This window comes from Microcaecilia unicolor, chromosome 9 (genome assembly GCF_901765095.1).
Source record: "Microcaecilia unicolor chromosome 9, aMicUni1.1, whole genome shotgun sequence".
Classification (NCBI taxonomy): Eukaryota; Metazoa; Chordata; class Amphibia; order Gymnophiona; family Siphonopidae; genus Microcaecilia; species Microcaecilia unicolor.
Genome location: NC_044039.1, coordinates 205,848,843 through 205,864,150, shown reverse-complemented (window position 1 = coordinate 205,864,150; position 15,308 = coordinate 205,848,843). Strand labels below are relative to the sequence as shown.

The 15,308-nt window shown below is 44.2% G+C and overlaps 1 protein-coding gene across 1 annotated transcript in view; it reads left to right on the top strand.

Annotated features, from left to right (window-relative positions):
• UBR7 (ubiquitin protein ligase E3 component n-recognin 7 (putative)) overlaps nt 1–15,179 on the top strand; it is a 34,859-nt gene extending 19,680 nt beyond the window's left edge. Inside the window, exons 8-11 of the mRNA XM_030214052.1 lie at nt 1,064–1,222; nt 1,381–1,543; nt 10,250–10,311; nt 13,064–15,179. Of these exons, the coding sequence (XP_030069912.1) occupies nt 1,064–1,222; nt 1,381–1,543; nt 10,250–10,311; nt 13,064–13,156 (477 nt within the window). The 3' untranslated portion in view covers nt 13,157–15,179. The remainder of the gene's footprint in view (nt 1–1,063; nt 1,223–1,380; nt 1,544–10,249; nt 10,312–13,063) is intronic.
• The last annotated feature ends 129 nt before the right edge of the window (nt 15,180–15,308 follow it).

The window sequence follows — 15,308 nt, the reverse complement described above, 5'->3', positions numbered from 1 at the left end:
CATGACACCCGGGGCGGATTGCTGATGCCCCCCCCCCCCCCCGGGTGCACGCCACTGGGGGGGGGGGGTGCCGCGGCGTGCGCCTGTCAGCTGACTTCGCTAACTTCGCTGCAGCTCCCTCTGCCCCAGCCGGAACAGGAAGTAACCTGTTCCGGGGCAGAGGGAGCTGCAGCAGAGTTAGCGAAGTCAGCTGACAGGCGTGCGCCGCGGCACCCCCCCCAGCGGCGTGCACCAGGGGCAGACCGCCCCCCCCCCCCCCTTGGTACGCTACTGGCTAGTTATGTGTAACTTTCCAATAATTGTATTGGTCACACTATGATGTAAACCCCTTCAGACCCTCTTAGGGGAGGAGGCAGAAAGTGGGTAATAAAGTTCTAGATTAGAACAGAAGGCATGGCAGAGAAACTACAGTACCAGTTTGTCAAGTATTTGAAGTGTCGGCATCAGATAAATATGTGTAGTAAGTTTAGTGGTTTGCAGTGTCTATATTTTGCTGGTTCTGTGATTGGTTTAGGGAGCCCTCGGTCTCGTTCCCCCTTCCTGCTTGATCCACTTCTGTCAAAGATGTGTGGTGCTTTCTAAAAGTTCTGTGTATGGAAGAATGAGAGAGAGAGAAGGGATCCAGGAGAGTTAAGAGCAGGAGACCAGATAAACAACTAGTCCTAGAGGCTAAAGACAAGGAAACAAGCTCACTTTTTTTTTTCTACTTTACTTTCCTCTGTCTCTTCCTTTCTTGAATGTTCAGTCTTTCTAAAACCCATAATTTCCTGCAGTGAGGTGCTAGATGTCCCTCATTTCCTGTAAAGTGCAGCTTGCTTAGAAGTCCTGATACCTTTTGTGTTCGTATCCCTGTCAGTTATTTTCTGGTTTCCTGCCCTAATAAAGTGCCCCATTCTGATCCAGCACCACTCACGAGGTTTTGTCTTGAAGTGCAGGTGGACGTTGTGGCTTATTAACGAAAGATGTTTATAGGATTTTTGTCCACTTGTCTCTTAAAACCAGATCAGGGCAAAATCCGTTGTCTTTTTGTCCTTTTTTTTTTTTTTTCTGTGATTGAATTTAGGTGGTTGTAAATGGAGGTGGGATTTGCCTTGAAAAGGAAGGTGCTCACTCTACCTGCAAGCTCCAAAAACTGACAACTAAGCAAGATGTGAGGAAAGACACTGCAATCTTCTGGCCTTCCAGCTGGCGCAGCCAGTTATGCACCTGCCAGGCATGCCGGGTATGTGGCGTTTTGACATTGTGCACGTGAGCTGTTTCAGCAGTTCTCCATTTCTGGTTTCAGTTGCTCTGTTGCGTGCACAGATAACTCTCTTGTTTGTGACTCATCATTTTACATCTGGCTAATGAATTGTGGTCTATGTTTGGTCTATCATTAAGGAAATGTATTCTGAGCTGGAAGTGCTTTTCCTGTTGGACGAGTGTGACACAGTCCTGGCCTATGAGAATAAAGGCAAAATGCAGCAGGAGAGTGAGAGAAGAGATCCTCTGATGTCTGCACTCAGCAGCATGGACAGGATCCAGCAACTGGAGCTCATCTGTGGTAAGCGCATTCAGGGGCTGCTCTTAGGCCTGGGTTCTGCTGTTATGAAGGTGAAGCCCTATTCAAGAAAGTAGAGACTGAAAATCCAGGTTAGCTGTGGTATTCCCACATTACTGGGCATGAATTCCAAAAGGTTAATCTCTCAGGTATGATGCCAGCACTGCTACAGGCTGTGCCCTTCTTATTTACCAAAGTAAACTCTGCAACACAGCAGAAGTGGACACAGCAGCATACTGCAAATATTACTTCCAAAGTTCTTTTACTTTATTTTTATTTATTTTTGTTACATTTGTACCCCGCGCTTTCCCACTCATGGCAGGCTCAATGCGGCTTACATGGGGCAATGGAGGGTTAAGTGACTTGCCCAGAGTCACAAGGAGCTGCCTGTGCCTGAAGTGGGAATCGAACTCAGTTCCCCAGGACCAAAGTCCACCACCCTAACCACTAGGCCACTCCTCCACTGTTGCTACTATTGGAGATTCTACATGGAATGTTGCTATTCCACTAGCAACATTCCATGTAGAAGTCAGCCCTTGCAGATCACCAATGTGGCCGCGCAGGCTTCTGCTTCTGTGAGTCAGACTCACAGAAACAGAAGCCTGCGCAGCCTTCTACATGGAATGTTGCTAGTGGAATAGCAACATTCCATGTAGAATCTCAAATAGTAGCAACAGTGGAGGAGTGGCCTAGTGGTTAGGGTGGTGGACTTTGGTCCTGGGGAACTGAGTTCGATTCCCACTTCAGGCACAGGCAGCTCCTTGTGACTCTGGGCAAGTCACTTAACCCTCCATTGCCCCATGTAAGCCGCATTGAGCCTGCCATGAGTGGGAAAGCGCGGGGTACAAATGTAACAAAAATAAAATAGATACTATTGGAGATTCTACATGGAATGTTGCTATTCCACTAGCAACATTCCATGTAGAAGTCGGCCCTTGCAGATCACCAGTGTGGCCGCGCAGGCTTCTGCTTCTGTGAGTCAGACTCACAGAAACAGAAGCCTGCGCAGCCTTCTACATGGAATGTTGCTAGTGGAATAGCAACATTCCATGTAGAATCTCCAATGGTAGCAACATTCCATGTAGAATCTCCAATAGTATCTATTTTATTTTTGTTACATTTGTACCCTGCGCTTTCCCACTCATGACAGGCTCAATGAGGCTTACATGGGGCAATGGAGGGTTAAGTGATTTGCCCAGAGTCACAAGGAGCTGCCTGTGCCTGAAGTGGGAATCGAACTCAGTTCCTCAGGGCCAAAGTCCACCACCCTAACCACTAGGCCACTCCTCCACTGTTGCTACTATTTGAGATTCTACATGGAATGTTGCTATTCCACTTGAAGTCGGCCCTTGCAGATCACCAATGTGGCTGCGCAGGCTTCTGCTTCTGTGAGTCTGACGTCCTGCAACATTCCATGTAGAACCTCCAATAGTAACAACATTCCCTGTAGAATCTCCAATAGTATCTATTTTATTTTTGTTACATTTGTACCCTGCGCTTTCCCACTCATGGCAGGCTCAATGCGGCTTACATGGGGCAATGGAGGGTTAAGTGACTTGCCCAGAGTCACAAGGAACTGCCTGTGCCTGAAGTGGGAATCGAACTCAGTTCCCCAGGACCAAAGTCTACCACCTTAACCACTAGGCCACGCCTTTTAAACTGTCCCTTTGCTATTTTCCTGAATCATGTCATTGGGAGAGGTCCAAAGTACCTCACACATGGTATAAGATTGGGATGTCACAAATGCACGTGCCAGAAAACATCCTGTGGACCTTACTCAAAAAGTCTTTTCTCTTTCTGCTGACACAATGAGGCAAATGAAGCCCCGTTTTACATAACGCATCTAGGTGGGAAATGGGATGTCTAAGATGAGAGATGTTGATAGTTGCCGGGTATTTTAGAAAAAGCATGCAGAATGCAGCGCCTTTTACCTATGACACTCAGGAGTACACACGTACAGCCAATGCAATTTTTTTTTTTTTAATACTGGAGTAATATTAAGACAAAGGAGGAGAGAGGGCTTATTCAAGATTGAAGGTCTTAGATTTCAAAAGAACTAACTTTGCTGAGATGGGTGAATTTCTAAAACAAGAGTTAGTTGGATGGGGAGCTATTTTAAAGGCGACAAACCTTTATGTTAGAAAAGTACATAAAAGTAAGAGGAAAAGAAGGCCTGCTGTGGTTCTCGAACGTAGTAGCTGAAAAGGTAAGGGAAAGAAGGTTAGCCTTCATACATTACAAGATAATGCAAAAATACCTAGAAAAGCTGGCAGGAGAGTGCAAAAATACCTAGAAAAGCTGGCAGGAGAGTGATGAGCAAATGGAAGAAAAGAGAGCCCATACGGTAAAATTGGGGGATAAGACATTTTTCAGATGTATAATGACAGGAGGTAGTGCCATAATAGCATTGTGAGGCTCAAAGCTGAGGGGGAGGAATATGTAGAAGCTGATGTTCACGGATGAAAGGCTTGGGGGTAGGACCGCAGAAAACGCTAATGAGGATGGATGTATGGTAGACCCTGACTGATTCTCAGAAGACTGTGTTCGTGAGGAGCTGGCTAAGCTAAAAGTAGACAAAGTGATGGGGCCTGATGGGATACATCCGAGGGTACTTGAGGAACTCGGGGAAGTTCTGGCAGCTTCGCTGTCTGACCTTTTTCAGTGCTTAGAGTCTGGAGTGGTCTCGGAGGACTGCAGAACAACGGATGTTGTCTCTGCACAAGAGCAGAAGTAAGGAGGAGGTTGGGAATTACAGACGTGTCAGTCTGACCTCTGTGGTGAGTAAACTAATGGAAATGCTTCCAAGGGAGAGAGGATTGTGAGGTTTCTCGAATCGAATGGACTGCAGGACTCGAGGCAGCGTGGCTTCACTAGAGGCAGGTCATGTCAAACAAATCTGATTGATTTTCTTTGACTGGGTGACCAAACAGTTGGACTTGGGAGGTATGCTAGATGTGTATTTGGATTTTAGCAAAGCCTTTGACACGGTTCCACACAGGCAACTGATAAACTGAGTGCCCTCGGTATGGAACCTAAAGTGACTGGGTTAAAAATTAGTTAAATGGAAGGAGACAGAGGGTAGTAGTAAATGGAACTTACTCTGAGGAAAGGGTATTTATTTATTTATTTATTACATTTGTACCCAGCGCTTTCCCACATACAGCAGGTTCAATTCGGCTTACATAGTAAAGAAAAGCATTACAAAGTACATGTAAGAAGAATATTATAAACTGTGGTAAATATAATGGCAACAGTGCCCAAGAATAATGAATTGGAATAGGGGTGTACTGCAGGGATCAGTCATTGTTCCTGCTCTTTTTAACATCTTTTTGAGTGATACTGCGGAAGAGCTCTCTGGTAAGGTTTGTCTCTTTGCGGATGAAACCAAACTCTGTAATAGGGTGGATACCCTGGAGGATGTGGATAGCATGAGGAAGGATCTAGCAAAGCTTGACGAATGGTCCAGTAATTGGCAGCTAAGATTTAATTCTAAGAAGTGTGGGGTCATGCACTTGGGTCACAAGAATCCAAGGGAATGAATGGTACAGTATAGGGGGTGAAGTGCAGGACTTGGGGATGATTGTGTCTGATGACCTTAAGGCGGCCAAAGAGGTAGAAAAGGCAACGGCCAAAGCCAGAAAGATGCTTGGGTGAATAAGGAGAGGGATGACTAGCATGAAAAAAAAAGAGGCGATAGTGCCCTTGTATAAGTCTCTGGTGAGGCCCCAGTTAGAGTACTGTGTGCAATTTCTGGAGATCTCACTTACAAAAGGATATAAACAGGATGGAGTCGGTCCAGAGGGTGGCTACAAAATTGGTAAGCGGTGTCTGTCATAAAACATATAGGGACAGGCTTAGGAACCTCAACATGTATACACTGGAAGAGAAGCGGGAGAGAGGGGATACGATAGAGACGTTTAAATACATCAGTGGTGTTAATGTACAGGAAGTCAGCCTCCTTCAAATGAAGGAAAACTCTGGAATGAGGGGGCATAGGATGAAGTTAAGAGGAAATAGGCTTAGGAGGAATCTAAGAAAATACTCCTTTCGTGGAAAGGATGGTAGACGCGTGGAATGGCCTCCCAGTGGAGGTCATGGAGCAAAGACTGAGTAAAAAAACATTTAAAAAGTGTGGGACAGGCATGTGAGATCCCTTAGGAAAAGAAAGAATTAGTTGTTACTGAGGATGGGTAGACTGGATGGTCCATTTGGCCCTTATCTGCCATCATGTTTCTATGTAGGTTATAGCAGTGCTTAACAAACCAGTCCTGGAGTAACATAGTAGATGACGGCAGAAAAAGATCTGCATGGTCCATCCAGTCTGCCCAACAAGATAAACTCATATCTGCTACTTTTTGTGTATACCCTACCTTGATTTGTACCTGTCCTTTTCAGGGCACAGACCGTGTAAGTCTGCCCAGCACTATCCCCGCCTCCCAACCACCAGCCCCGCTTCCCACCACCGGTTCTGGCACAGACCGTGTAAGTCTGCCCAGCACTATCCCCGCCTCCGAACCACCAGCCCCGCCTCCCACCACCGGCTCTGATACAGACCGTATAAGTTTGCTCAGCACTATCCCCGCCTCTCAACCACCAGTCCTGCCTCCCACCACCGGCTCTGGTGTAATCCCCCTTCTCCCTTCCCTAGCTGATGTGTTTTAGAATATGTGTGATAACAGTCTACATGTATAGCTTGCAAATCTGTCTTATACATATTCGTTGTGGATTTCCTGAAAACCAGACTGATATGGGGGAGGGGGGAGGTATTCCAGGAGCAGCTTAAGAAATGTTGGTCTAAAGCACTATTTCCCAAATGTGAGCAAATCTATCTTGTGTACTCCATTATGGATGTTCTGAAAATCAGGTGAGTTAGCCATGCCTCTAGAACAATGCTGAGACACACTGGGTTGCAACATGTCTAGCAGGAATAGACATTTTAATAATCTGATAATATAAAAAGTGTATCTGAAAAAGAGCGTTATTGCTTATATCTTTCATGTTTAATTCTGATTTTGCAACTACACGTGTAAATGCTGGATTTTATAAAAATGGATGTCCAGGATCAGTCGGTTGAGTCAAGCAAAATAACTCTCTTTTTAGGGAATTCTTGAGGTGGGTTTAAACACGCAGTTGCTCCCTTAATCACTGGAATGGATCCTCAGGAGCTTAGTCAAGATCGGGAGGCGGGGCTGGTGGTTGGGAGGCGGGGATAGTGCTGGACAGACTTGTACGGTCTGTGCCGGCTAGGCAGGGCTGGTGGTGGGGAGGTGAGGATAGTGCTGGCCAGACTTATACGGCCTGTGCCAGAGCCGGTGGTTGGGAGGCGGGGATAGTGCTGGGCAGACTTATACGGTCTGTGCCAGAGCCGGTGGTTGGGAGGTGGGGATAGTGCTGAGCAGACTTATACGGTCTGTGCCAGAGCCAGTGGTGGGAGGCAGGACTGGAGGTTGGGAAGCAGGGATAGTGCTGGGCAGACTTATACGGTCTGTGCCAGAGCCGGTGGTTGGGAGGCGGGGCTGGTGGTTGGGAGGCGGGGATAGTGCTGGGCAGACTTATACGGTCTGTGCCCTGAAGAGCACAGGTACAAATCAAAGTAGGGTATACACAAAAAGTAGCACATATGAGTTATCTTGTTGGGCAGACTGGATGGACCGTGCAGGTCTTTTTCTGCCGTCATCTACTATGTTACTGGTGCAAACCTTGGGTCCAAATGAGCAGCTTCCTGACATTGCCTGCCTCGGAGCAGGTGTAAATGCTGACATCCAGATTTACTGTACAATTTGGTAGTACATGTGTAATTGTTTTTAGCCTGCTCCAAACATGCCTACAGCGTGGGCTCTTTCCAAGCTGTGCATACCCTGGTTTCCCAAAGTCATTATGGATGCCTTCCAAACTACCATCCTAAATTAGGCTATTTGGGACTTTTGTTGACATGACTGCACTCAGGGAAATTCTAGCAAATTGTTTGTTTTAATTTGACATGTAGACCTGCACAGACTCTAGTTGTTTGCTTCGTGCGAGGTTTACTGTTGACAACCCCTACCCCGGTCAAACCTCCCACTGTGTCATGGGATCTCACCATTGTCCTCACCCAGCTGATGGGCCACTTGACTTCTGTCATCTGACCTGAAAGTTGTGTTTTTGATGGCGGTTGCTTCAGCTCGCAGAGTCGGTGAGCTTCAGGCCCTAGTAGCGGATCCACCTTGCACTAAGTTTCATCACAGTGGTATTAGGCAATCATTCTACCAGTATTTTTCCTGAAACACATGTCCATCCTGGCAAAAGTGTACTGCACACCTTAGATGGCAAGTGAGCTTTAGTCTTTGTGGAGTGGACTAAAGCCCATAGACAATCCACCTGGCTTTTTCTTTTTTTTTTACCCAAACCAGATGGGGGTAGTCCATCAGCAAACACACAGTTTCTAATTGGCTAGCAGATTGCATCTCCTTTACCTATGCCCAGGCTGGGGTGACTCTAGAGGGTCATTTCAACGCTCATAATTTTAGAGCCATGACTATGTCAGTAGCCCGAGGTCAGCCTCCAAAGAGGCTTTAACGCTGCTTTTGACTCCTAACCACTACTCACTTGCCCTGTACCCTCTTATCCCCACCTCTTTAATTCCCTTACCTCTTAGTTCTATTTGTCTGTCCTATTTAGATTGTGAGCTCTTTGAGCAGGGACTGTCTTTTCATGTATGGTGTACAGCTCTGTATGCCTTGTAGCTCTATAGAAGTGATAAGTAGTAGATCTGCAAACCTGCGACGTGGTCTTCTGTCCACACATTCACATCTCATGGCTGCCTTGAGCAGGATACCTGACGTGACAGCCTGTTTGGTCAGAGAGTTCTGCAGAATTTGTTCGGTGTCTAGAATCCAACTTCACCGCACCCCCCCCCACCCAAAGCCCAGTTTTGTTCTATTCCAGGCTGCAACTTCAGAACCAGAATGTATATAGTTTTTAAGGCCTCGACGTTTTGAGTCCTTACTATTCTACCATTGTTGTTATGGAGAACCTGGTAGCTAGGGATTCCTAGCTGTGAGAATGCAACTGCTTTGCTTGTCCTTGGAGAAAGCAAAGTTACTCGCTGTAGCAGGTGTTCTCTGAGGACAGCAGGCCAAGTATTCTGAACCCCCCCTCCATCTCTCCTGGGAGTTGAATTCCTCAGCTAAATTACATGACCGAGGGACCTGCACTCATGCTTCGGATGGGAAGACACCAGTGCATGCACGGTGCAACACTGCTAGAAACTTATACAGACTTGTCGCTAGTTGGCGTCCACACCGGACTCTGTTGGCTGACATTGCCCAACTGTGAGAATTCTTGGCCTGCAGTCCTTGGAGAACACCTGCTAAAGGTGCATAACTTCACTTTATTTGTACTACTACTACTATTTAGCATTTCTATAGCGCTTATTTCCGATCTGACGAAGAAGGGCAACCTTCGAAAGCTAATCAAGAAATGTATTAAGTTATGTCCAATAAAAAAGGTATCATCTTATTTTCTTTTCCATGTCTAACACGGCTACCACACTTCTCTGCCATAATGCAAAGCGGAATCATCCAGGGTTAAAAAAAGATTGTTTTTGGTCTAGACTTATTTCAAAAAGGTGCCCTAAATGACCAGATGACCACTAGAGGGATTAAGGCATGACTCCCCCTTTACTCCCCCAGTGGTCACTGACCCCCCCACCCCCAGTACATACCAGCCTCTGACAGCTTCAAATCTTATGGCCATTTCTATTAGGGTAGCAAGTGGGTTTCTGGACTAGCCTAGTGGTCGGTGCAGTGCACTGTAGAGAAGGGAACCCAGGCCCATATCCCATTGTAACTGTTAGACTTGTGGTAGAAAGTGTGAGCCATCCAAAAACTTGCTATACCCACATATAGGTGACAACTGCAGCCATAAGGGCTATTGTAGTGGTGTACAGGTGAGATGTGTACCTTGGCCCTTTCATGTGAATTCTTCTGCAGTACCTCCTGGGGTGCTCTGCTGCGATGTGTGGCCAGTCTACTAAGAATGCTGCCCCCCCTCCCCAGTTCATCCCAATGGCTTGTTTTCGTGCTTTTTTTTTTTTTTTTCTTCCCAAAAATGGTCCAAAAAGATAGATGCACTGAGCCCAAAATGTTTAGGAAATGACAATTTCCATATTTGAAACAAAAAGATAAGACCCTTTTCTGGTTTGAAATCACTACTTCGCCACTTGAGTTTTGGACATTTTCAGCAAAACAGCCCAAATTGGATTTAGACGTCATCAAAAATGCCACTCTGTCTCGTATAAGCCGCTATGGGACTGTTAGTCTTTAGCGGTATGTCAAGTGTCAACACATCAAATCAAATTGGAATCTTTTGGGAGTTATAAGAAATGATATTGTATGATATGGTATTATAGAAGTGATCTAACATGTAGGAGGGGCCAGAGAACAATTTGCTGGTGGTAGAAATAACTTTACCTGGAAATGAAAAGTGTTGCTTATGCGTGAGCCTATAGAAGTAAATAGAGCCAGACAAGATGACATAGCAATATTCTGGACTGCATGTTAAGATTTAAACGAAATGAGGTAGTTCCCAAAGGAAGAGTGAGCAGTAATAGACTTCCATCTTCTGATGCCTGAAGGCCAGAGCTTTTCCATCGTTTTACTGCAGATTAGGTGGTGGTCAAAATACATGGTATTGTAGAAGGCTAATGCACTGTTCTTTGTTTTCATGCAGAATACAACGATTTAAAGACAGAGCTGAAGGATTACCTGAAGAGGTTTGCAGAGGAAGGAAAGGTAAGGGCTAGTTTATTTTGTATTGATTTTATAAATTGTCATCAAAAATGCCCTGGGTAAGGTACAGTAAAACATTTAGCTTTGTTTCGTGACCTGTAAAAGCTTATCTCAAGCCAAACTTGGGAAGGCGATTTCTCTCCCTAGCCCGTCAAGTGTCTCACAAATAGCTTTGCCTTTCCATACCTGTGCTCAATGCAAGTTACAGCCAGGTCCGGTAGGTAGCTCCTGCCCCGAGAGATTGATGTCTAAGTTGGTATTTGAGGCAGTAGAGAGTTGAGTGATCTGTCCAAGGTAAGAGGGGCATTGGTAGGAGAAGCAGCTTCCACTGCCGTGGTCTCTAGGCCGTGCCTCTCTTGCTAAGACCTATTGGAGGAAGTCAGAAACTTCCAGGTAGCCTTGCCACAAATTTTGTTTTGGTGAGGTTCTAATCAGGGCTGTGGAGTCAGTACACCAAACCTTCGACTCCAATTCCTTTGTATTTTTACACTCAGAGTACAACTATTAGGCTCTAAATTTTTTGTTCTAGATCTAAAGTACTGGTACATACAACTTCTTATTTACCAGTACTTTAGATGTGTATATATATATATATATGTATAAAGTATAAAATGATAAATTTACTATATACGATGTTTGTTTGTTTTTTAATTTTGAAGCTGGAGTTGGTACATTTTTACCAACTCAAACTTCATCGCCACCCAAAATTGCTTCCTATTCTGGCTCCTAAGCCCTGTTCCTAAGTCGTGCATGGTCAAGCTTATGTGATTTCTTTTTCTGATAATTTAGGGCGGATCTTATAACAGGAGCTCTAGAAAGGTGCTTATTTTATAAAGACGATATAGGTGCCTATGTGTGTTTGTAAAATAGGCGCCCACATACTGCCCCAGTAGTGTGTAAATGCTGGCGTACACATTTTACACCTGCTAAATGTGGATATGTACTATTTATATAACTTCCTGTACTTATATCCTATATAATAATTCTCACCTCCAACGTTCTGTCTTGCTGCTTGTGTTCATGGTCTGCTAGGCTTCGAAGCCAGGCTGACGTCACACGCAGCTCTGACCAACCGCATGACAGCAGCACGAGGCCCCGCCCCTCCCCCAAGGTCGTCGCCGCCACTGGCGCTCACCCCTCCACCCCCTCGAGGTCGCCACTGAGACCAGAGGGGGGGGGGGGGAGGGGGTCCTGAGACCAGAGTGGAGGGGGGTATCTCTGTCACACACACACACACACTCTCTCTCTCTCTCTCTCTCACAGTGTCTGTCTCACGGGCCTTTTTTACTAGTATTGTATAAAATACACAGGTACTTTGTAATTCTGTCCTAAGAACACAACATGGTACACGTAAAATAATGTGCCATCTTATCAGTGTGCATGCTTCTAGGGCAATTTAATGAAAGACCTTTTTCCACGTGTAAAACAGCCTTTCTATGCAAGAAATTACCCCCTTAAAAGGGTAATCTTATAAAGGTGCTTTTTGTATGTAAAAGGCAGATTTACATGTGTAAATGGAATTGTCACCCCTTAACATACATACAGTAGGCATTCTCAGGGTAGAGTTGCAATCTACATTTTATTCCTGCTCGCAAGCAGGCATAACGTCTACACCTTCAATCTAACACAGTTTCTGTAGGATTTGTGTTAATGTTATAAAGACACATAGGTAGCAAGGTATTTATTTATTTTTACCCTGTTAACTTAGGCAGCTAAGGTGCCCAAAGCAGCATGGGGAGTGGCTTTTCTGTACCGGCATCTGGGCGCCCAGATTGTTATCGAGCATTAGCTTAGTATGCTAAAATGTAGGCACACCACTTAACGCCAGAGCTGTGGCAGGTGCAAACAGCATGCACAACTTACAGAATATTGTAAGTGGGAGACATGCCTTTGCTCTGTGCACATGAACACCCTCTTGTGATTGTGCACTTATAGAATAGTGCTTCGGGCACTTTTTGCTGTATTGGTGTACACAAGGTGCATAGTTAGAGAACTGCCTTTTTAAATGTCTTCTAGTTCAGTATAAGTGACAAGGTCTTTCCATTTTATTCTCAAGACTCTGCCCTAGCAGTTTTAAAATTTATTTTGGCTCTACCTAAAAGTAGACCAAGGGCAGGGCCAGTGCAATGGTATTAGGTAAACCTTCAGCCTCCCATCCCCTCAATTTTCAGACACACACACACTTCTTATGATATTCTTATTAAACTTTGTGTGTATATAAAATATGGAGGGCCCTGTTTACATTAGCTAGAGACACCCATATATGCCTATGGGTGTCTCTAGCGTAAGCGTGTCTTAAAAAGTTAGCGCGTCTACAGCGTGGCTTAGTAAACAGGGCTCAGAGATATTTACATGTCATGTTCTCCAGAAAATTGAGTTGACTCACCCACCCTACCTGCAGGTGAAATTAGAATATCGATGGGGTTCTTTGTACTGTGTGGCTCTCAGGATCTGTTGATTTGTTATGACTGCAGCTGCTCTTTGCTGCTCCCTAGACAACTGCTTAGTTAGGTCTATCTTTTTTCCTTCATGTTTCCGCTCTGGCAGCGGGGTGTCGTGCTGGCTGCTTGCACTCATCCTTTTATCGGAAAGGGAAGGAAGGGGGATTACACTGGTGAGATAGAAGAGAAATTCTATAGCTTAACAGCTCCAGCTTGAACAGAGTGTGGGGAAACTCCTTGGAGCTCTAATCCCCATAGCCTTCCAGTTTTTGCTCTGTACCATTTCTAACACTAATAATCTTGTTTACTATCAGGTCGTAACAAGTGAGGATATACAGCAGTTCTTTGAAGAACTTCGGTCAAGAAAGAGAAGGCGGCTAGATGGGATGCAATACTACTGCAGTTAAATTGTGCATATGTTTGAGTTGGTTTAAATGAGATGTCTACTGTTGCATCAATACAAAGGCATGTTGAGTGCCCTTCTGGCACAACTTCAGACCTGCTTCTTTCCAAGCGGCCTCTCTCTTGATTATATCCCACTTGCATCCAGTGCTCTTGGTCTGTTTTTCTTTGATATTACTTCTTTCACTACTTTATGTTGGATTCTGGCTTCACAACGTTGAATGGTCAGTTGATGGTTCTGCTTGTGTTCTGTTTCTCCCCCTCACGTTTACTTACACCCTTTTTAAAAAGGTTACTTGCCATGTGTACTGGTTTCTGTACTGCATACAGAACTAGATGCTATATCTATCTATGTGTATATATATATTTTTAAATTTCCTTCAGCCTTTTCCCATTTTTCCTTGGCAATGAGGTTTTATTGGAGAGGGTTTTTGCTGCTCTTTTAATTAGCTGAATCAATGCTGCCCTTACACCTCTGATGATTCTAGGGCTTTTTTTTTTTTTTTTAGATTATACTCAACAGATCAGACTCTCAAGTTCACTGGACAGAATTTTATCTATGTGGTTAACTTAATTTTCTTCATGATAAACTCCACCTAATACATGGAGGAAAGGCCTACTTAACTTAGCTAGTGCATGAGCTTTGAGATGTCCACCAGAAGGGCAAAACTTGTTTATTTCAATTAAGCTTTGATACTAGCTCAGTGACTCCAATCAATAAATGAGTTACTAGTAGTACCTTTTATTCAATTAATTTACTTCAGTGAAACATACAATGTATAATTGTTTTTTGTTTTTTATCCTTTGTTATTTAAGTGGCATAGCACAAGAACCACACCAGTTAGCTCAGTTCTGGAAAGCAAAAAGCAGATTTCCTACACCTAGCTATATAATTCAGAAACCAGACTGCTGGTCCATTTATAGGGCAGAAAAGTGCATAAGCTGATTTGCTTGTGAAAGAAAATAGCGACTGGGCCCAGAACTAGTATTGGCACAGGGTTTTGTTTTTTTTTTGTGGTGTGCCAAAAACATACCACATCTGTTAAATTTAATATGTTGATCCCTGTCTCCAGGGAGCACCATCCCCCCACCCCACCCCCGGTGAACTCATGTATCCTTGATGGGATGATTCTCCTGCCTGCTTCTCTTGCTACTATTGGACATTTTGAAAACTTGCTTTGTGAAAGTAATAGGATGAGTCTGCAGGTTTTTTGAAAATAGCCATGGCACGGTGGCACAAGTGCCATACAATCTTTTGGGGGTAGGTGGGAAGTTTGATAACTCTTGTTTTAGCATGTTTGCAATGGTGTATTAGGATTTTGTCCCACAGTGTTAAGTGAAAATGAAGGAATTGAATAACTACTGCTCTTATGTAATAATTTGTGTAGGTCTGTGATAAATACCATTTTGTTAATTTAAAATACAACATTCTACTAAAATTCCAGCTTTTCTCCAGGCTCAGTATTTGCTACTAGGCCTGACTTTCAAATGCCTTTCTCTAGTGCTTTTCCAATTACAGTATGCTGTCCCAACCTAAGACAAGTTCAAGCCTTCTTTCCCCCCCTCCCCTGACACCTAATGGCTTGCTGTAAGGACAATGTGAAGAGACCAGCATAGGTCCATGTGGGATTTCTAAAACAGTCAATAATCACAGCAATGGCTGTGTCTTCCAGCTAATGCTTTATTTTGCCTTACTACAAAATGTTTTCAAATACTATAAATCCTTGTTTCTTAATTTTAAATAGCTTCTTGCTGAGCTGTAGCATTCAAGGTTCATTTTGTGCTTAAACAGCTGCTTAGGCAAAGAAACGTCTGAAAACAAAAATAAGATTTTATTACTTTTTTTTTTGGCTCTTGAGATTTGTTTGCCTTTTTTGTGTGTTTTGGTTTATAATAAACTAAATCATTGCCAAACCTTGAGGAGGGGGAGATGAAGTAAATGTGTATTAGCTACACTCTTTTACCAACTTTCCCCTCAGTCCTTCTAGTGGAAGGCTTGACCCAGTAGATCATGCCTGTGCAGATGTTAAAAACAACTTTGGGGTTAAGTCTTAAATAAAAAGGACTAGCACCTTGCACATTACGTTCTGGTTTTTATGCTAGTGGTTGGAATCAGGTTGCTTTTAAAGGTACATTTCTGGATATTGTACATGCATT